Source organism: Rhineura floridana, chromosome 10, assembly GCF_030035675.1.
Source record: "Rhineura floridana isolate rRhiFlo1 chromosome 10, rRhiFlo1.hap2, whole genome shotgun sequence".
In the NCBI taxonomy this organism is placed as follows: domain Eukaryota; kingdom Metazoa; phylum Chordata; class Lepidosauria; order Squamata; family Rhineuridae; genus Rhineura; species Rhineura floridana.
In genome coordinates, this window is record NC_084489.1 from 88,001,386 (window position 1) to 88,024,530 (window position 23,145).

General features: G+C 48.6%; 1 protein-coding gene across 15 annotated transcripts in view; it reads right to left on the reverse strand.

Moving 5' to 3' along the window:
• Positions 1-23,145, reverse strand: part of LOC133365191 (treacle protein-like) — a 220,437-nt gene that overhangs the window by 15,196 nt on the left and 182,096 nt on the right. For 11 of the 15 annotated variants that reach the window (XM_061586718.1, XM_061586723.1, XM_061586726.1 and 8 more), the window contains 6 exons: positions 18,793-18,896; positions 16,289-16,510; positions 9,793-9,970; positions 8,358-8,417; positions 7,911-8,224; positions 3,826-3,954 (listed from right to left, as the gene is read on the reverse strand). In XM_061586718.1, the coding sequence (XP_061442702.1) occupies positions 3,826-3,954; positions 7,911-8,224; positions 8,358-8,417; positions 9,793-9,970; positions 16,289-16,510; positions 18,793-18,896 (1,007 nt within the window). The remainder of the gene's footprint in view (positions 1-3,825; positions 3,955-7,910; positions 8,225-8,357; positions 8,418-9,792; positions 9,971-16,288; positions 16,511-18,792; positions 18,897-23,145) is intronic. The other 4 variants (XM_061586727.1, XM_061586725.1, XM_061586724.1 and 1 more) reach the window with 2 other exon arrangements.

The window sequence follows — 23,145 nt, forward strand, 5'->3', positions numbered from 1 at the left end:
ATTGTTTGTAGGAAACAATACTGTTCAAAGGAAACAACAGACTTTTGTGGACTAGCCCACAGAAGTTGATGGCACAATGAAATGTGTTAGCCTTTAAGGTGCCACAAAACTTTTTTTTTTACTGCAACCAGCTAACATTGTTATCCCTCTGGATGTTATGTCCAGAGAGGTGGCCTGTATCAAAGCTTGCATTTCTGGCAATTTTGAACATTCTGGTCCTCTAAAAAGGTAGCCACCTCCAGAGCTTGGAAAAGTCACTTTTTTTGAACTACAACTCCCATCAGCCCCAGCCAGCATGGCCATTGGATTGGGCTGATGAGAGTTGTAGTCCCGAAAAAGTGACTTTTCCAAGCTCTGCCACCTCCACTCACTAAGGGCTGCGACATGGGTTAATCATTTTCTGCTAGGAATCGCTTAGGGTAGGATCCACAGGGGTGTGGTGCAACATGCGTGCAGAAAATACGCCGTTTCCTCCATAGGCTTTCCATCTAGGAAAAAAACATGTAGTGAAACATTCCCCAACTGATGTTTTGGACTATGCCTCCCATCAGCCTGTGATGAGAGTTAGTCCAAAACATCTACAGAGCACCAGGTTGGTGAAGGCTTCTTTAAAGTATCAAAAGAATTTGAAGAGCCTGCTCCCTCATTAATTGCAGGAGAGAGGGAGCCTCAACATGGTACATACACCTGCACTGCTGTAGAGAGGCAGTAGGTGTGATGACACACCGGGGGGGGGGGATACACTTGTCAACCTGCCCTGATGACTCAGTGTCACCCAAGAAAGAACAGTGGGTTTCAACCAGGGAGACACACACCCTATTTTCACCTTCAAATTCAGGGTGACTGAACGTGTGAAGTAGGATCCTGCCTGTCCCTCTGAACATGCGGAGGGCGGGGATGGGGTCAGCTAGCGTTTACACCTGGCCTGGACTTGAAGGTGTGGAAAGGGCTGCCGTGTTCAAACTGGGAGAGAGAACGCCGGGCCCCCCGCAGTACTCATACGAGTGTCTGGAGATGTCTTCCTGGAAACGAACGTGGTGAAGCAGACAGAATATCATGGTTTCTGTATCCGCATTTCACCACTCGCATATGGGATGGGGTAAGAGGTATGCTTCATTTATAGGTGTACCCCATCCTTTGCCAAGCTGCTGCCTTGCAGATGTTTTGGACTTCATCTCCCATCAGCCCCAGCCAGCATGGCTGTATGATGCAGGAGCGGATGGGACTTGTGGTCCAAAACATCTGCAGGGCACCAGGTTGGTAAAGGCCGAGATACACATAATGGGCTGGATTCAGCTAAGTCTGACCCCCGGCAGGCTTGCTAAAATTAATGAACCTAAGTTAGTCGTGTCTATTAACTTCAGTGGGTCTACTCTGAGTAAGACTAGTGCCGAATAACACCCTTTAAAAGAAAGAGTGAGAACTATTTACAAGGATGTGCTCCTTCACGGCAGCTGCGCGATTTTGCTTTTGGAGAGGAAACCTATTTAGCCGCTTCTCCCAGGACAGCCAGCCTTGCCCCCTTTTCCAAACAAAGAGGCCCTGCTGTTGCTGCCGCTCCCAAGAAAACGCACCACAAACTAGCCAGCCACTTGCCCCCTTGAAGCCAACCACCCCAAGCTTTGCCTAAAGCAGGGACCACAGTGCCTTCCTGCAAGCAGAGGCCGGCCCTGGGAACCGAGGCTGGGTGACATCCTGACAAATTACCACAGTTCAACTTCATCGGGGTCAGGTCTGATGCCAGCCAGAGGCATTGTCTGTGTTCTGAACAAGCTGAAACACATCCCAGAGCCCATTTGCAAGGCTCGCAAAAAGCGACTGCGCTGGAAAGTCCAACCTAAACTGACAAATGCAAAAGCTGTGGAAGGCAAAGAGGAACATCCAGCCCTTGGCACTGCCAAGGCAGAGCGGGTAACTAGGTTTCTTATGCCCTGGGGTGATGGGAGCTGGTAGACCAAAAAGACACCTGGAGAGCACCAGGCTGGGAAAGTCTGCCTTAGCCTCCCCCCATCCGCACTATACGTTTAAAGTACTACAATACCACTTTCAGCAGTCATGACTTCCCCCCCAAAATCCTGGGTACTGAAGTTTGCAAAGGCTGCTGAGAGTTGTTAGAAGAGCTACATTTCTCAAGAGTTCCCTGGGAAGAGAGATTGACTGTTAACCACTCTGGAAACTGTAGCCCTGTGAGGGGGATAGGGGCCTCCTAACATCGCTCAGCACCCTTTACAAACCAGGGTTTGAATCCCCACTCAGCCATGAAGCTCACTGGGTGACCTTGGGCCAGTCACTGCCTCTCAGCCTCAGAGGGAGGCAATGGGAAACCCTCTCTAAATATAGCTTACCATGAAAAAACTATTCACAGGGTCGCCATAACTCAGAATTGACTCGAAGCAGGCCATTTCCATTTCACCTGCTTTAAATGTACAGGGCAGATGAGGCTTTAGTGGGTTTTGGAGTGTATTCAGCAACAGCTACTAAAATCCGATTCATAAAGAGTGATTTTCTGCACCCACGTGGCTTCTGTGTAAAAATGCACAAATGTGAGGCTGGCGTGGGGAACCTTTGGGCCTTCCAGGTGGCGCTGAACTACAACCTGCCATCAGCCCCAGCAAGCACAGCCAGTGGCCAAGGATGGTGGGAGTTGTAGCTCCTTGATGGGCAAAAGGTTTCTCATACCTAGGGCATGGAGAGACTATCGCTATTTGGACACACCATCCACTAGAGATGCAGTAAATGTAGGCAGGTCCTCACAGCTTCTAGGGCCAAACAATTCCACTCCAAAAGTCTTGGCTTTCTGTGGCTGATGAGAGTGCACTTGAAAGCGCTCCCAAGGAGATTTTGCTTCCCTGGGTCTAGTAAATCCCGAGGCTCGTTGAGGTGGTCAACCGGTGACTGGGCTGTCACTTGGTGCTGCAGGTGGAGGGTCACATAACTGAGCATTCCTCCAAACAAAGACACCACCTGCACACGGAAAACTAGTGTGTCAGGAAGAAGGGAAAGCTGGAACTACGACTGCCCCTCCTTTTCTTCTTGGTACGGAGATGCATTCAGTCATGAGAATCCCCACCCGCAAGCACAAATTTGCCTCCTCATTGAGAGCTAAGCCCAAAGCGGTATTACCCTACAGTAAGCCTATAACACTAATGTGCAGTAGATAAAACCCTTCACATACAGGCTTTATAGAACATGGTAACCAAGTGGAAATGTTCAGGAAAGGGATGGCTGGCTGATTCTTTGGGGCCTGGGGGTGTTGGAGGGAGGCACTGTAAACGGAAGGGCCTTGGACAGTGGAGGCTGGCCCGTTAGGGCTAAGGGGGCACTGCCCCACCAACCAACCCCACTCTGCCCTTAGCCAGCCTCCACTAGCTTGCCTACTGACTTCCATCCTCCTGAATCTCAGGATTGTCCTTGTTGAATTCAGCGGGGGAGGACGGGGACTAACATGGAATGAGTTGGCTCTGCCCACCTTTGGCCACCCTGCCTTCCGTCCCTCCTCCCAGTTCCAATGAGCACCAGCCACCAATGGGTTGGGACTCTCTTTCAAGGCACGTTTAGAGAAAGAAAGATGCTTATGGGACGGTTTCCCGTGAATTTCTTCGCCAACAGGAGGAGACGTAAAAAGGTGCGTGCAAAAGTGGGGGAAACCCAGGAAAAAGAGTGTCAATGGCAAGAAGTGGGGCAGGGGGAGAGAAGCATGTAGAGAGTTAAGAGAGAAGGGAAAGTGACCCAAACGAGGGATGGGAGTGGAAAACAAATAAGAAGCGCAGCAGAAGAGTTGCTCCTCATCTCTCCCAAGTGATAGAAGTCTGAAATGGAACTCACTTTCCCATTGGGCTGCTTTGGGGCGCCCTCTTTTGAAACAGCTGTTTTAGTGGTAGCCGTTTTAGACACTGCATTGAGTTCGGGCTTTCGGGCAGCCCCGGCTGACTCTGCCTTTCTTTCTATTTTTGCCTAAATGGAGACAAATGGAGGGTGACTTTTGCATCATGAGGAAAAGAAAGGAAAACAATGATGGGAGGCGGCGGCTGGAAGGCTAAACAACGTTCCCATGGGCCTCTGACAAGCCAGAGTGGGATCTGGGCCCCCAGGTGCAAGATCGTGACCCAAAAGGTGGGAGAAGCTCAAGGCGGTGGCTCATCTACTCCACTGCATGGAGTCGGGAGACCTGGGTTGAAGCTCCACACCTGCAATGGAATGGGCTCCTTCTGCACCTTGGGGGCTCCTCGGCTGTCGATGGTGGCAGCATCGGCACCTGTGTGACCCTAAAGCCTGGAGAGAGCCTCCAGGAGCTGGTGCACCATAACATAAGCGTCACTGGGGCTGGAGTGTATTTGTGTGTTCACTATGAATTCTGGTGAATTGCTCTCCACCACCACCCCAAATTCTGTTTTTGACCAAATCTGGTAGTAGCTCAGGGAGGGGGAGACCCAGTTCAAGCCACAACTTCTAATCTTGGGACGTTGGGCAGCTCTTCAGTTCTCTTCCAACACCAGCAAGCACGCAAGTTTTTACAGTCCACCAATACCCAAATCATGCACCCTCTTGATCCACATCCTCCAACCCCCTCTGAAAACAGTCCCTGGTCCAAAGCTGGAATTAATTTCTGGAGCAGCCCCAAAAACCCACTCATCTGCTGGGGTTCTCTAAAGTTAAAACACTGGAGAATAAGATTCCTGTATCCATTGTTAGCCGCTGCTGCCTCAGGTTGGTTGTCCCTTTTAAACTCAGGAACATGAATCCACCCATCCACCCCCCACCCCCAGGTTCCTGCAGCGAAAGATAGATTTTGTATGACTGGCCGGGCTTGGCTTTTGCTGCAAGCCTGCGTTCAGAAACAACCACACAATGGAGCTTTCCCTGGGTGTTAATGAATGGGTTCAGGCCTGGAAGCAAAGAGGGCAGACTTTCAGAAGACGCTGCAGGAAACATGAGGCTTCCCTCTGGATTTCTGATGCCAGAGGACTTTCAAGGAATGAGGCTGCCTTCCTGCTCATTGAAGTAACGACTCCTAAACAGAAGACAATCTATACCAAGAGCTCCATGTGTGCACAGGCTTCTAATGCATCACAAGTCAAGGGAAAACCCAGGAGGGAGCAGCCAACTGGGAGAAAACAGTTGGGCTGTAAACATGCATGTTGACTGTTAAAGCTCTACAGTCAGAGGGATATTTCAATATAGGCGATGAAGCCGTGATCTCCACTCAGGACGTGCCCCTTTGCCCCAAGCTCTTAACGGCAGCCCAAGGACATCCCTCCAGCCAGCTTGGGCACTTCTTCCTGTGCCATCCTTGATACAGTCCCCGACATGCAAACAGGAGCAATGAGGGACAGCTTGAAACCGTCCGCCGGTGGATACCCCAAAACGGAGACTGTGGGATGACCTGGTGGAACAAGGTGCAATGATCTTCCTTGCAGGAGGCGGAAAAAACCTGGACAAGTCACAATGGGCTGGTTCACCCAGAGATTTCATGCAGGTCTGGTGCTACTCACAGCCCCTTTTAATTTGCATGGTTCACATGATGTGACTAGCAATCAGCAGCTAAAAGGCAGTTTCCCCCTTTAAATTCGAAGTAAAAACATGCTGTTTTAATCCAAAAAGGGAAGATAAAAACATCTCCAGTTCTGTATCCCATCTTTCCTGCCCATTGGCAATGCTGGCTGAGGCTGATGGGCGTTGTGGTCCAACAACATCTGGAGGCACACTGGTTGGGAAAGGCTGCTCTAAGGGCTTGTAGACTCCGATGCTTCCCCTCTCCACGCCCCCTCCCTTTGTTCATGTCATTTCCTGATTGGCTGCCTGCAAGCCTGCGTGGCCATTAGGAAGCTGCACGTTTGATCCTTTCCCTTCAATGTGAATGAAAAGCACTGTGTTTGCAGCTGGCTTTGAGCCCCCTGTGTGGACTGTGCAGACACAAAACGGAGGTGAAAGCAGCGTCTTTAATACGATGTTTTGCTCCCATGTGGGTAAGCCCAATGACTGGGTCTCTTCAGCTTCTCTCAAATGCAACTAAGTGCTGGCTTGACACCAGCTCAGGAAGCGCTAGCAGGGGAAAAGGCTGCTCAGTGGCAAAGCCTCTGCTTCCCATGCCGAAGGCCCCAAGGTTCGATCCCCGGAATCTCCCTCCCCGAAACCCTGGAGAGTGAGCTGGATGGGCCAACCATCTTTAACTCCTTAAAAAAAAGGAGCTTCCTACAGCAGGGAGAAGGGTGGAGCTCCTGAAGCTGGGCCGTGGCTCAGTGGCAGAGCCTCTGCTTTGCACAGAGAAGGCCCCGGGCTCAATTCCAGGCAGGGCTAGGAAAGATACCTGCCTGCAACCCCTGAGAGCCACAGCCCGTCAGGGTAGACAATGCAATGTGCTGGATGGTCGAAAGGTCTGACTCAGTGTAAGGCCACTCCTTATGCTCGTACGTAAGACAAATCAACAACTGAGAGGCTGCCAACCTCAGGGTTATAACTGTACCCGCGAACAGCCTGTCAAAAGATACTTTTGGATGCTACTAAAAGCGGCAGGGGGGAAAAAACCCAAGCAGAACTGACCCACTGGGGAAAATTCTCCTGTACATACAGTCCTCCTCCTCATCAGGAGGTGTGTGCAGAACATCCCTCTGGATTGTGCTCTCATGTTAATTAGCGTGTGCTGATGCCAAGTGGATGTTCCACCCGAGGCCTAAAAATGCTGTCCCTGATCCCCATCTATGCAAGCATGAAACTCTGGGATGTTTCGGCTATAACAGGACCTGGCTGACAGCTTTGGGTCATTCACATTTCAGTGAGGCTTTGGAAGGAACTATGGAGTCCACCCTATAGAGCCACTCCCTCTTCCCTTGGCGCTGGCATGGTTATCGATCCTGGAATGAAAGAGAGGATCTGAGAGCCAAGGACGGCCAAACTCCCCCTCTTGTCTGGGACCTGCAGCCCCTGCGAGGTGAGATTTTCATTCTGGTAAGTGGGGCTTATATGTCACCACCTCCCACACACCACTGGAAGGGGAGAGCTAGCCCCCCCACACACACAAAATTGAATGTGTGTGTGGAGGCCTTTTCATGTAGTTTTCTTATGGCACCCCTTTTGGCCGTTGCTTTGTTCTGCAGGTTTGGCTAACCCCCAGATTTTCAGGGTGAGGGGCGGCCTCTGTATAGAGGTGCGAGCAATGGTCACCTCTGGAGAGGGGAGCAGGCGACCAACCACACCTTCATGCATCCCAAGTGATTGACCCTAAGCTTGCTCTCTGTTTCTCATGAACAGTGCTAAAGGTCAGTGGAACAATTCCCTCTTTCTCTGCAGATGAATTTTGTGAGTCCCTCTTGGGGGTGACTTCAAATCAACCGGGGCTGCTTATTTTGCTCTGGTTGGCTTGGCCTCAGACCCCAGCAAAGGGAAAGGTTAACCTAGGGCTTGTTTACACATTCACTCTCCCTTGCATAACAACCCCTTGACTCTCTCTAGCTTTACATTTGATTACATGTTGTGAACAGGTGAAATTTCTGCTAGAAGCACTCTGCTGGGTGGCCCATTTGAACAGGCCCAACTCGACTCAGAAAGGAACCACATGGACATCTGAGCTCTGCATTTCCAGATCAAAAGCACCCGTTTCTCTGCTGCAAAAGGAACTAAAGCCAGCAACGATAACAAGTGTACAGGAGCTGAGGGCAGGAAGGGCTTCTTCTACAGCCCTCCAGATGTTGCTGGACTACAACTCCCATAATCCCTTTTCCACGCTGGCTGAGGTGGATGGGAGTATGGGATAGCATAGGCCAGCTCAATGTGGTGCCCTCCAGATCTTGCTGGACTCTAACTCCCATCAACCCTGGTCAGCAAGGCCACTAGTCAGGGATCACGGGAGATGCAGTCCAACAACCCTGTGAGGGCACCACGTAGACTGCTCCCAGCATGGGCAACCAACTTACCTTTCCTCCACCAGGCTGATGCTTGATATTATCTGTGGACCCAATCTTGGAGCGGACGTTCTTCAGGTCGGGGGCAGATACGCTGGTTGGGGGCCGTGGGGGCTTGGGAACAGGGCTGGTTTGGGGCGCAGCTTTGAGCATGGAGGCCTTCTTGGAATCAGCGGCTGCGCTCCCCGTCCCCGAGAGTCTGGGCACAGCTGGCTTGGGCCGGCTAGCAACAGTTCCGGGAAGGCCAGGAGAAGCAGCGGTTGGAGTGGTGGCGCTGCTTTTAGCAGTGGAGGAGGCCGGGGCACTCTTTGGACGGCTGAGGTCGGCTGCAAAGGGGGGGAACAGGAAGAAGTAGATGAAGACAGGGCAGCCAGCAGGCGATGCTGCAGCTGCACCAAACCAAGCGCTATGCGATCACCCAAACAGGCACATGGGAAGCAAAGCGGGGAGGCGAGTTACCTGACGGAGATTTTGCAGCAGTCTTCTTGGCATCGGTGGGCTTCGCGTCTGTCTTGATGGCTGCACGATACAAAGACAGCCCGCTGAGCCTTTGCTCTGCCTTCCCCGGGGTCAATCCGTGGGCCTTGCGGATGCTATATCTAAGCCTGCTACTTCTGCCAGGGTCTCATCCCCCTGCAGTCCCCCTCCTTGTGTGACAATGCCCTGTCATCACCACCACCGTTGCTGCCTTGCCTCCTGTTGCCTGCCTTGCCTTTTAGAAACCTGCACAGCTTACAAAGAGTAAATTAGAGTGTACAGGCAAGATAAATGCTGAGGGTGACATCCAACAGAGGGTTGCTGCCAGCTAAGCTCTATTCAGAGTAGACCCATTGAAATGAATGCACCTAAGTTAGCCACGTCCATTCATTTCAATGGGTTTACTTTGAGTAGGACAAACAATGGATACAACCCTAAGTCACATTCCGAGGAGACCCACTGAACTCAATGGATTTAAGTTCCTTACGTCCATTTATTTCCATGGGTCTACTCCGACAATGACTTAACATTGGCTATTCACCTAAGCATTTTCAATTATGATTCCCAGTGTGGTCACCGTTTGGCATTTCCTCATTCCTCCTAACCCAATTGCTGCTGCTTTTCAAATAGCCTCCACAGGTGTTGGCGTTCTCCCTGTTCTCAAGAGACGTATTCTTTGTTCTTTGGCATTTCAACTAGGATTAGTGCTGGGGTCAGCATCTGACAACAATGCAGGTAAAAACTGTGACCCTGGACTGAACGAAAGCCCGCCTAGCCTAGCCCTCAGCTCACAAGGTGAGAAGGGCACAGCTGAATCTGATGACCCAATGTAAAGACGCTGTTTAAGAATATTAGCATGTATTTGCTTAGATTCCCCTTCAGTTGACTTGCTTTTGCTCACCATGGGGAATGACAAGACGTTCTGCACAGCGCTATTTATACAGCAAATCATGCCAAGAGGACTATTGGCTAATTATAAAGATGCACCCACTGGTGGATTTGGGAGTGAAGCTTGAAGCAGTGTTCAGAACACCTCTGAGACTCCATGGCCCAATGAAAGGCGAGGTTCTGCTCCCCAGCCCGCCCGCCCACCCCTTTACTGCTCTTTGCTGGGGTTGTCTTTTAACACCAACAGTTACATAAGGATTCCCCCTCAGACTGGGTCAGAGCATTCGTTCTTCCAGCTCAGCACCATCTACTGCACTGACCAGCAGCAGCTCTCCAAGATTTCAGACAAGAGGCATTCCCAGGCCTACCTGGAGATGACGAGTAGGGAACCTGGGACTTTCTGCAGGCAAAGCAGGTGGCTCTACCACTGAGCGGCGTGTTCCTATGAGCAAGGCCAGAAGGCAAAAGCAAACCAACATCAAAGGCAGCATCCCTTTTCATAGCATGCTTGGGACAGCGAAACACTCACTGGAAGGCCTCTTGGGCGGGGAAGCAGCTGTGCTCCGTGGGCTTGATGCATTCGTACTCGTCAGCGCTGTCGATGGCTTGGGGGTAGCTGGGCTGCTCTTTGTGCTTGGCCGAGGAGTTGTGGAGGACGGTGGCTTCAGAGGGGAGGTTCGCTTATCTGGGCTCTTTGCATCTGTCCCCTAGAGGGGGAGGAAAAAAACAGGACCCATTTCAAAGCTGAGTTTTCCCTCTTAAGAAACCCCCTTGTCCTTTGGATGCCAGATTAGGCAGAGCTTAAACAACAGATGGGAGATTTTTCCCTGAAGGGAGTGCGCGCACATCAGCAGTTTCTCCAACTTTGCCACGTAGGAAGGTTTTACAGGTAAGAGGCTGCAATGAGTCACACACTTTGCAGCTTTCCCTAGTGAGGTCATTCTCCCTACTGCCATCTAGAGAGGCCTAACTGCTTTGATATTGTTGTAAACCGCTTTGATATTTTTTATGAAATTGCAGGAAAAAAATGTTTTTATAAATAAGTAACATGTCATATAAGAGGTCGTGTGCAACTCAAAGGGCTGCCTTTTCAGCAGGAAATCAAAGCTACACCATGTGGTTTAAGATATCCTGATCAAATTGCTGGGGGAGGGGTAATCAAAATCCACAGGCAGGCAAAACCTCTATTAAGAGTCAATCAAAATGTTACAGAAAGTGAACAAGCTTTTGAATTCTGCAGTATTCTTCATCAGGCTGGATGTTAAAGCAAAGAGGCAAGGAAAGGTGGCTTGACTCTGAAGCTCCAGAGTCTGCATTTAGTCACAGTCTTTCAGAGAGAGCTGAATTAACTGGATTAGGCTCTACCAAGAGCTATGTAGGTTGCAGGTTGCAGGGAATAACGCTGCAATCCAGGACACACTTACCTGGGAGTAAGGCTCATTGAACCCAAAGGAGGTTACTTCTGAGTAGACATGTATTGGATTGCACTGTAAACACAGCAAACAATGGCTGATCCCACCCTTTTTTGAAAACTCAAATTCTAGTGGTGACCCGGATCTGCCTCCAGCCCAGCCTTAAGCAAAGCAAAACACAACAGGCTCCTTGTGATCAAATGAGTGATTACACCTAGGGTGTGGAATGCTGCTCAACTGACCAATCACAGGTTGCCATCTTTGTATTTGACAGTGATCAAGTCCAGAAGGACCTTGTTGGAGTAAGTGGCAGAGAATGTGCGGCTATGGGGTGAACAATGAACTACGAACAGAACTGTATCATGGGGTCATCCAACAGAATCGAGGGTGCCTCCCCCTATCCAGCACAAGTCAGGACCATGCATGTATGTTGGGTTGCTAGGTCTCAGGGTTTGATCTGAAGTCACCAGGGGAGAAGTAAAATCTAAGGCTGAGAGGTCAGAACCGGAGGTGTCGGGGGGGCAGGGGCAGCCTATTTTTCTGGTTGACCTGATGAGAACTTTTACTATTAAACTCAGGGCTGTAACTTAAATGTTGTTTTAACATTTTGACTTTCGTTGTCCTGAGGTCCTTTGGGAGGAAGGGCAGGATACAAATTTGAAATAAAAAGTCATACTCTGAGCAGACCCATTGAAATTAATGGACATGGCTAACTTAGGTCCATTCATTTCAACAGGTCAACTCCAGGTAGAGCTTGGCTGGATACCACCTTCTGTTCCCACGGCCATCAGGATCCACACCTGAGTCACTACTGAAGAGCCAGGCTTCTCACCCTGATCCACCAGCTGCCACTGCCCACTCTGTTGGAATAGGCAAATTTGCATGTTCCCTTGTAAATGGGAGATGCTCCCTTTAAGGGATATTTGGGGAAATATCCCATGTACCTGTTTACCATGATGTAACTTCCTAATGGGTGGGATTATTACCTGGCTTCCTCCTCCTTTGTCCTGGGGATTCCTGCATAATCTCCATTACTGATCTTTTTACCTCTGGGAGAGGCCGCATGGCAGATGCTCTCCTGAGAGCATCACTACCAAAACTGAAATGGACTAAGACTTCTACTTTTTCTTTCATCTAAGCTACAGCCTATGTTTCCTGAACATATGAAAGGTTGTGAGTAAATATTCTTTATCTTTTTACCTAAGAAGGTTGTGTCTGCTGTTATTTGTGCCTAGGGAAAGGTGGGCTGGTTTATATTCTCACTCTGTTGCTTGCATTTATATCTGTGCTAAGAAATAGGACCACAAAACCATTTCCTATTTCATTTTATATGTTTAAAATACCAAACACACTCCTCCTCAAGCGTATATATATATATATATATATATATATGGGGGGGGGGAACTACCCTGTGGCCCTCTGGATGCTGTTGGACTCCAACTCCCATGAGCCTGTTGAGGAATTTTAACCGGCAAAGATTGTCCACTGCTCACCTCAATACTCCCGGGCAGGAGTGCGAGCTGAGATAGAATACCAATCATTCGTTTGGCTGAGAGCCACCCAGATATCAAGTAAGACACAGACCACTTCTTGATCAAAAAGGGCTTTCACATGACAATATATAGGTTTCTGAAACATACTATCAATAAACACAGTGTAACTAACACAATGTAACTAAAACAATGTAACTCTGCCGGTCGGACCCGTCATAGTTTGTTACTTTGGTTCTGCTATATTGTGTGCCATTGGGTTGAGACTTAACGGAGGCCTCATCCCAATACTGTCCCAACAAGCCCCATTTGGCATGGCTAATAGGGATGATGGGAGTTGTAGTCCAGCCACATCTGGAGGGCCACAGGATCCTCATCCCAATTCTAGAGGGTACCAGAATCCACCTTCAGTCTACCAGGCAACCCCCTAATCTGTCAGGCAACTACTCTCATCTATCAGGCTTCACCTCCTCAGGACTGGAGCTCCAGGAGGAGATATGACAACCCTACAGGTACACGAGTTACAAATATCCCCCAAAGAAAGTTCAAAATACAATAGGTTCATATGCGCTTAATCATCTCTAGCACATCCAAGGTCATGTTGCAGGCAGCTGCCTCCACATTTACAGCCAGCTCACTTTTCCATCAGCAGCCAAGCTGCATTGACTGCTAAGGAGGTGACTGGGAACTGTGTAACAGAACCCTGAAGACTACAGAATGTCTCAGCCCACACCCACACCAGGCATTTATTCCACTTTAAACAGTCATGGCTTCTCCCGAAGAATCCTGGGAAGTGTAGTGTGTGAAGAGTGCCGAGAGGAGACTCCTGTTCCCCTGACAGAGGTCCAGTGGCCAGAGTGGTTTAACAGTTAGCCCCTCTTCTGGTGACTGTAGCTCTGTGAGGGGAATAGAGTTCCTCCTAACAACTCTCTGCACCCTTCACAAACTACACTTCCCAGGATTATTTGGGGGAAGCTGTTTAAAGTAGAATAAATGCCTGGCGTGGATGTGGCCTTGGTTAAGGTGCACAGGCAAAGGGTTTAACCAGGTGCCATCACTTCAAAGGTGCCCCCTTTATTTATGTCATAGTTCCCTGGCTCTTTTCTGAAGCTCTGCTCACTGGAATCATTCATGCCCCCACCACCACTGGCATCTGCCAAGAGGAAGCTCTTTAATTGCAGGCAGCAAAAGAAAATTGCTCTGCAGGCTTAGATGGCGTTTGGCCGAGACCATCTGGGACTTGAGCAATGATCAATCTATCTATGGAGAGCTGATGCAACAAGGAAAGCTGGGAGGGGGGCGTACAGAACCCTTCTCTGGACAGCATGGGTCCTGGAATACCTTAGCGGGGTGCGGGTGGGGGGCATATCTATGTATTTGACTGATTTCCTTCCCATTTATAATACTTCAACTCTGACTGATCACCGAGCAGCAGTTTAGAACTGATGACATATTTTGGGATTAAGCAGCACTTCCTGGCTAAGATTCAGAGCGCCTCTGTCTTCACTGCCCATTTGGTTTCCAGGCACACAAAGTTAATTATAAAAAGTGTCAGGATTTTGATCAGCAAAGCCTGGTAACTATGGGAACTGGGAGCCCGAGCTAAGGTTACTTACCTACAAGGCTGAATTTCCATTAAACTATAAGCCCCAGTGCCTACCGCTCAGGGACCCAGCCTCCCCCACAGCCTCTATAAGTGCAGCACCATCCACCCTCCCTCCCACACACAGAGAAGTCCCTGCGAATGGTGGCTGGTGGGGTGGGAAGGCAGGCGCCCACACAGTAGGCAGAGCCAGAGCCAATGATGGGCGAAGCCAACTCGTTCTAGTTTTGTCCCCGTCCTCCTCCCAGCTGAGTTCTACACAGACAGCACTGAGACTAAGGAGGAGGAGGAAGTTGACAGCTGGGGGGACCCTCTGGACAGATTGCGAGGAGGAAGGTAGGCAGGTGGGAGTGGCTGATGGCAGGCTGAGGTTGGGAGGGCACTGCCCCATTCATTCCAACAGACCAGCCTCCACTTGTAGGAACCCTCTTCAGTCATGGACATGTGGCCAGTTCAAAGTTCAACAGCAGGTGTAATTTCACGACAAGTGAGGCAGAAATCCAAACACCTGCAAACGGGCTCTCATTTTAGCCAGGTATAGCTGAGCTTATGCTGAGCTTTGCTAGAAAAGACAATAATGCTTGGAAAAACAGAAGGGAGTAGACAAAGAGGAAGGCCAAACAAGGGATGGATTGACTCCATAAAGGAAGCCACAGACCTCAACTTACAAGATCTGAACAGGGTGGTTCATGACAGATGCTCTTGGAGGTCACTGATTCATAGGGTCGCCATAAGTCGTAATCGACTTGAAGGCACATAACCACGACAACAATGCTCCAGCTGATAGCTGAAGCCATCAATTCTGTCTTTAGTCTCCTCTCTCGATATCGTCTTTGCCTGTGACCTTCGAGCCTCCAGCCGCAGCTGCCCAGACGTTTCCTCCTCTTACATGACTCTGCCTTTCTTTCTTGCTGCCCTTCATGCCTGGAGCTGCCTCCCAAGACACCTGCGTGATACCACCTCTCTCCTTTCCATCAAGCCCCTCCCTCAAAATGCACCCTTTCCATGATGCCTACAGCTTGGACCCTGAGCCTCCTCTGAGAGGAACTTAAGCACAAGGCAAATGAACTGGCCGGAATGCATGTTCCTCCTCTGTCAGTCTGGCCCATTCCGTATTCTTATGCACAAATCGGTACCAATAAAAGCAGCCTTATCCAACCTAATGCCCTCCAGATGTTTTGGATGGCAACTCCCATCACCAATAGCCAGCAAAACATCTGGAGGGCACCAGGTTGGCCAAATAACAACAACAACATCATCATCATCATTATCAAATGTCACTCTTCTTAAATATATCTCATTTCACAGCTCCTCTTGATTCTTCTTTTGTTGTTGCTGTTATGTGCCTTCAAGTCGATTTCAACTTATGGTGACCCTATGAATCAGTGACCTCCATGAGCATCTGTCGTGAACCACCCTGTTCAGATCTTGTAAGTTCCGGTCTGTGGCTTCCTTTATGGAATCAATCCATCTCTTGTTTGGCCTTCCTCTTTTTCCACTCCCTTCTGTTTTCCCCAGTATGATTGTCTTTTCTAGTGAATCGTGTCTTCTCATTACATGACCAAAGTAGGATAACCTCAGTTTCATCATTTTAGCTTCCAATCTACAAATTCTGAACAAGAGCTCTTGAGACTGGTTTAGTGACAAGATGCCTTTTCTTCAGAGCCTTTAAAAGAACCAAGGTGGAGGGAATCACCTGTACATGGGAAGATGCCTTATACCAAGTCAGACCATCTAGCTCAGTACTGTCTACACTGAACGGCAGTGGCTCTCCAGGAGTGCAGACAGGATTCTCTCCTAGCCCTACCTGGAGATGCTGGAGACTGAACCTGGGACCTTCTGCATGCAAGGCAGATGCTCTGCCACTGAGCCCTTCCCCATAGGAACCTCCCCCTAGAAACACACACCACGTGTAGAATGTTAGCAAATCAAGGAGACTAGGCTAGAACACTTCTTCCCCAACATACTAGCTTTCTGTGTGATCGGATTGGGTTTTTTCCTAACATGGGCAAACCTTTGAATTTTGAAGGGATGCATGCTCCTCTAAAAATGTACCATGTGCTTTTCTGAAACGTCCAAAGTGGGTCCAGACGAAGTGATGTGCCGCTCAACAGAAGGGCAAAGCAGTGGTGATTAGACCAGGGACAGAGGAGATGCCAATTGCCTAGATGTACTCAACAAGTACAGAGAGCCAGTGTGGCGTAGTGGTTAAGGTGTTAGACTACGACCTGGGAGACCAGGGTTCGAATCCCCACACAGCCACGAAGCTCCCTGGGTGACCTTGGGCCAGTCACTGCCTCTCAGCATCAGAGGGAGGCAATGGTAAACCCCCTCTGAATGCCGCTTACCATGAAAACCCTCTTCATAGGGGCGCCGTAAGTCGGGATCTACTTGAAGGCAGTCCATTTCCATTTCACTCAACAAGACAACCCAATTCCAAAGCTGTGTTCCCCGTCCCCTGCACACACTCCCACACAAGCGAGGCCTCAGGACTCCCAGCTGCAGCCCAGCGTTGCTTACCTTTGGCTTAGAGTCTTTAGGAGTTAAGGTGGAGGGCCGTGTGGTGCCTGTTGCTGGGCGTTTAGGGGTGGTGGCTGCAGCTGGACCGGCTGTGGGGCTGGCGGCTTTTTTGTTTTGGCCTGGCGTAGTGGAAGCCGGCCGCTTGGCGGGAGCAGCAGCAGCAGGGGGCACCGGCTTGGTTTTCACTGCAGCAGGCTTTGCCGCCGGAGTGGAGGCTGAAGGCTTGATGTTAAAACGTACACAAATACAGACAAGCCAAAGAAGGGACACCACAAACACAGGCAACAGAAAGAAAAGAAGCGCATCATAAACAAAATATTAAGCAGCAAAAATGTGTGTAAAAAAAAAACAATTCAGAAGAAAAGTAACGATGATGGCGTTCTGTTCTCTGAGCCAAATGAAAGGACAGCCACAGTCGGGGCAACCAGGCAATACTTAATGGAAAGTTTAGGCCCAATCCATTCTTGAGCGTCAACCGGAAAACAGCAACAAGATTGCTGACAAGCTTTGCAGAGTCAACTGCTATCTAACACTCACCACCCCAAACAAGCTTTTTGGTAGAGCCAAGGATACAGCAGCCTTGTAACTATGTTTGGAAAAACATACTAACTCAGGGGCTCTTAACCCGGGCTCCGTGGACCCCTAGGGGGGCCACCGATGGGCTTCAGCCAGTCCGTGAGCAGGACACACACACAAAAATCCAATGCAACAAAGTACATTGTATGTATTTATCTGTTTATGGGGGTCCATAGCTTTCATCAGATTCTCAAAAGGGTCCATGACCCAAAAAAGGTTAAGAACCACTGTACTAGCCTCTGCGTCTACACAGTCCTCTTAGTAATTTGGAAAACACGGATGACCCACAAAGGGACTGAGTGGGGTCAGGAGGGGTGTGGAGCCATGGAAGCAGAGAAGAACCATCTTTCTCCAATTTACCAAATATTTACCACAGCTTGCTCTCTGGGAGACAACCCCAAACGTAAAATGAAACTTCCCCGTTCCTTTCACTCCTTGCCTCCACTAAATGTCGTGATAGTTTGGACAAAAACAGCCCAGGGGAAAGAGTGTGCGCAACATTCCCTGTTGACAAGGGACCCTAGCTCAGAGGTGGGACACAGAAGGTCCCAGCTTCTGTTCCCAGAAAGGTTCTCAGATCGCAGATGATAAAGACAGACCCCTTCTGTACCTGAGAGCCTGGACAGCTGCACCAGCAAGAATAAATAACAGGGGCTTGATGGGCAGACAGCCTAACCTATTTCCCAGAAACAGCAAACTCTCAGCTTCAAAATGTAGGAAGCTGCTTTGTACAGACTGCTGGTCCATCTAGCGCAGTCCTGTCCATCTCAGGGATGAGGGGACTGTAGCCCTCTGGATGTCACTGGACTCCAGGCTTCCACCGTTTCTATGGCCACATTCACACCATACATTTATTCCACTATTCATGGCTTCCCTCAAAGAATCCTGGGAAGTGTAGTTTGTGAAGGGTGTTGAGTTGTTAGGAGACTGTTAGGAGAGCTCCAATTCCCAGAATTCTGTGGGAAGAAGGTGTGACTGTTAAAGCACTCTGGCCGCTGGAGCTCTGTCAGGAGAACAGGAGTTTCCTAATAGCTCTCAGCTTCCTTCACAAACTACACTTCCCAGGATTCTTTGGGGGAAGCCATGGCTGTTTAAAGTGGAATAACAGTGGAATAAATATGTAGTGTGAATGTGGCCTGTGAGGTACGCTAGCTGGGGTTGATGGGAGTTGGAGTCCAGCAACAACTTCTGAAGGGCTGCAGGCTCCCTCCATCTACCCTGGCTGGCAGCGGCTCTCCAGAGTTTCAGGCACGGATCTTTCCTTTCCCAGGGACCTTTTGCACGCAAACTAGGTGCCCCAGTGCTGAGCTAGTACGACTCTAGCCCAAAGAAGAAAACAGCACACAGTCTTCCACCAGAACTATTTTGTCCCAATTGTTATTAATTATGAAGGCAGGGAGAGAAGTAAAACTGGATGTTTCTGGTATATTTGGGATTGTCTCCCATCAAGTAAGCCATTTGGAGTTCTCCCCCTTCCTTTCTTTGTAAATTGAAGAAATTTAGCTCACCTGTCCCTACCTCCTGGGCCCTGTACATGTTATCAAGCAAAGGACAATGCTACAAAGGATATAGTGAGCCTCTGAGCTCCTCTTTATTTCAACAGGACCTTGATTCCATCCAAGTGCAACACAATTCACTCCAGGCCCTGCTTATGTCTGAGGATTCCTGCAAGCGCACCTGGAACGAAATGATTAAGCAGCTCAAGATTTCTGCCTAGCCTTCACTCCTAGCCGCCTGACTGGACCAGAAAGCAGGAGCTTGGGATGAATGGATGGCCTTGAGGTTCATGACACTGGGCGTGGAAGCTAGGTGCTTTTCCTGAGTCCATCCGCTCAGAGAACAGAACTTGTTGTTGGCTTAAGAAGCAAGAGGGGAAAAGCAGGCACTGCTAAGAACCAAAACCTGCAACACAAATGGGCGACTCTCACCTTGGCCTTTTTCTCAGGGCTTGGTGGAAGCTCCTTGCTTGGAGGGGCTGCAATGTCATTCGTCATCACAACCTCAGTGGCTGGTTTTATTTCTTCTGGTTTTGCTGACCGAAGCAAAAAAAAGAAAAAAGGGAATTTTAAAAAATGTACTTGGATTTCATGCATCACAACAGTTGTTTTGGTAGAGTCTGTATGACAGCCACAAGAGGAACAGAGAGAAAAGCTGGACAAAGAGCATAGCTAAGGGTGCAGTTATCAGTGCCTATTTCAACACCGCAGGGAGTTGGAAAGCCTTCCCATCATACTGGGAGTGGACTTCGATGTGCTGGTTAAAAGAATTTGCAATTTTTAGAAAGCAAATTTCCCTTTGATCAGCTTAATTTAGAAATGATGATGCACACAGCTTGCATATATCTCTCTTCACCTACCAGCCTGCCCTTTATAGCTCATGAAGTGTAAGCACAAGCTAGTAGCTCCATTTCCACCTTCCCTGTGTTCATTGTGTGTGACATTGCACCACACATCTTGAGTGGACACCTGCCAAGAAGCCACGGCTGCTGTAAGACAGGCGGTTACAAGTGACCGCAGTACATACACCTATTTAGGATTTCAAAAGTCCAGATAAACTCTTTGATTCCAGCAGCCCCATCTTCCAAGCCCTATCGAACGTAAAGCCAAATACTTTTAATATTTGCATTAATTCGGAATAGATTCCTAAATGTCAAACTCATTAACGGCCTTTAAATTGCCATGCACTGAGGCTGAACACACTGAAACTCACTGACTCCCTTTTATTTCTCCACTCTAATCTTAACCAATTTGCAGTTAATCCCTTGCAGAGAATTTGCTTGCAGTTGCAGAGGATCTGAGCTCATGTGCAAGGAGTCTGAGCTGATGCAGCAGCTCTGCTCTTGCAAAGTTCGTATCAGGAATCCCAGGAGCCAGTCATGCCAGTTAGGAAGACTTCAAGGAGGAAACGGCTTGGTGGCACCCAAGACAAGAAATAACTTGGAGGGAAAATGTAAGTGCTCAATTCCTACTTTGGCTTAGTCTTCTCCCAAAAGAGGATCATAGAATAGTAGAGTTCGAAGGGGCCTATAAGGCCATCAAGTCCAACCCCCTGCTCAATGCAGGAATCCAAATCAAAGCATTCCCAACAGATGGCTGTCCAGCTGTCTCTTGAATGTCTCCAGGATCTATGACCTTCCTGGGAAATGTAACATTGAAGGGGCAGGATCGCAGCTTGAGATTGATAAACAAATGGTCAAGGAATACCTAATCACTTTGAACGGATGAATTGCATCCTAGAGTATTGAAAGAACTGGCTGAAGAACTCTCAGAAATGCTGTCTATTATATTTGCGAAATCATGGAGGATGGGTGAAGTGCCGGATGACTGGAGGAGGACTAATGTTGTCCTTATCTTCAAAAGAGCAGAAAGGAGGAACCTGGGAACTACAGACCGGTCAGCCTGATTTTCCTGGGAAAATTCTGGATGAGATTATAAATAAGTCAATCTGTAAGCACCTTGAAACAATGCAGTGATTACTAGAAGCCAACATGGATTTATCAAGAACAAATCCTGCCAGACTAATTTTATCTCATTTTTGATCGGGATAAGTGGTCAGTTGCCTGCTTTGGATGGGGTCGTACTCCCTCTGAAAGAGCAGGTCCATCTTTGTCACTAGAGGCCCAGCTGACCTCAGTGGCTAGGAGTGCCTTTTACCAACTTCAGGTAAGACAGCTGTAGCTGTTTCTGGACTAGGATGGACTGACCACTGTTGTCCACGCACTGGTAACCTCCAGACTGGATTACTGTAATGTGCTCTATGTGGGCCTGCCCTTGCAGTTGGTCTGGAAGTTGGAAGGGTGCAAAATGTGGCGGTGAGACTGCTCACTGGGACAGGGTATCCCCAACATGTTACGCCGCTGCTGAAACAACTGCACTGGCTGCCCATTTGCTACCGGGCCAAGTTCAAGGTTCTAGTTTTGGTGTACAAAGCCCTATACAGCTCGGGACCAGGATACCTGAAAGAACATCTTATCCCTTATATACCCAGTCGATCACTGAGCTCTGCAGGTGAGGGCCTCCTGCACATACCATCTTACCAGGAGGTTTGTTCTGTACAACATAGGAAATGGACCTTTAGTGTGGCGGCACCTACCCTGTGGAATTCCCTCCCCTTAAATATTAGACAGGAGCCATCTCTGTTATATTTTTGGCGTCTACTGAAGACCTTCCTCTTTCAACAAGCCTTTTAAGTTGAGACCATATCCCAGTCTGCATCTGTGTTGGAATTGCTTTTCAGTATGTTTGTAAACCTTTTTTTAAAAAAATCAATATGCTTTTAACCTTTTTCTTTCTTTTTTTTGTTTTTAAGACGTCTTCTACAGTTTTCTAAAAATGTTTTTAAAGACATTTTGTTTTAATGTATTTTAAAGTCTGTTTTTACAATGTTTTAAAGTGTTTTAATGCTTTTGTTTGCTGCCCTGGGCTCCTGCTGGAAGTTCGGGATATAAATTAAATAATAAATAAATAACTTCCTGGTAGACTGTGGGAATGCTATGCACATAATATATCTCAACTTCAGCAAAGCCTTTGACAAGCTAGCTAATTGTGTGCTGGATGGAACAACTATCAGGTGGATCCACAGTTGGGACAGAACTGTACTCAAAAATTGCTTATCAAGGGTTCTTTCTCAAAGTGGGGGGAGATAATGAACGGGGTACTGCAGGGCTCAGTCCTGGGCCCAGTGCTCTTCAACATTTTTATTAATGACTTGGATGAGGAGATGCAGATAATGCTTATTAAATTTGCAAGTGACACAAAATTGAGGGAAGTAGCTAATTCCTTGGAAGACAGAAACAAAATACAAAGGGATCTTGATAGGCTGGAGCATTGGGCTGAAAACAACAGAATGCAATTTAACAGGGATAAGTGCAAAGTTCTACACCTAGGAAAAAGAAACTAAATACACAGTTATAAGATGGGAGATACTTGGCTCAGCAATACTGAAGCTCAATCCTGATAAGACCGAGGTGCTACTTGTGGGTGATGGGGGAAGGTTGGGTGTTGCTGACCTGAAGCTTAATGGGGTGAGATTACCCCTGAAGGATCAGGTCTGCAGCCTCGGGGTTGTTCTTGATTCCAAGCTGTCTATGGAGGCTCAGATTTCGGCAGTGAGCCGGGCAGCTTGGTATCAACTACACCTCATACGGAGGCTGCAACCCTACCTCCCTATTCATCAGCTCCCACTGGTGGTACATGTCCTGGTCACCTCTCAGTTAGACTACTGCAATGCGCTCTACGTGGGGTTACCCTTGAAAACGGTCCAGAAACTACAACTGGTACAGAATGCGGCGGCTCGTTTGCTTACAAACAGCCGCCGCCGTGATCACATTACGCCAGTGTTATTTCATCTACATTGGCTTCCAGTTGTTTTCCGGGCCCAATTCAAGGTGTTGGTCTTAACCTTTAAATCCCTATACGGTCTCGGCCCAGTTTACCTGAAGGAGCACCTCCAGTACCACCAATTAAGCCGCCCGACTAGATCAACCACGCAGGGCCTTCTCTCAGTCCCACCAACAAAAACAGCTAGGTTGGTGGGGACTAGAGAGAGGGCATTCTCAGTGGCAGCTCCCACTCTCTGGAACTCCCTCCCGTTTGATCTTCGCCATGCCCCTTCCCTGGATACATTCCGCCAGGCCTTAAAAACGTGGCTCTTTGGACAGGCCTTTGGGATCTCCGGGGTAGGCTAATTTTTCTATGATTGTTTAAAATTGGTTCTATACTGTTGACTGCATTGTATTTTATTCTGTATTTATATTGTATATTATTTTGTATTTTATGGAATTTCAATATGTACGTCGCCTAGAGTGACTTCGGTCAGATAGGCGACACAAAAATTAAATTTTATTATTTTATTATTATTACTACATGCGAGAAGGATCTTGGGATTGTCGGTGATCACAAGCTGAATATGAGCCAACAGTGCGATGTGGCTGCAAAAAAGGCAAATGCTATTTTAGGCTGCATTAATAGAAGTATAGTTTCCAAATCGCATGAAGTATTAGTTCCCCTCTATTCTGCACTGGTTACGCTTCATCTTGAGTACTGTGTCCAGTTCTGGACACCATACTTTAAGAAGGATGCAGAGAAACGGGAACAGGTCCAGAGGAGGGCAATGAGGATGATCAGGGGACTGGAAACAAAGCCCTATGAGAAGAGACGGATAGAACTGGGCACGTTTGGCCTTGAGAAGAGAAGACTGAGGGGAGATATGGTAGCACTCTTCAAGTACTTGAAAGGTTGCCACACACACAGGAGGGCCAGGATCTCTTCTCAATCATCCCA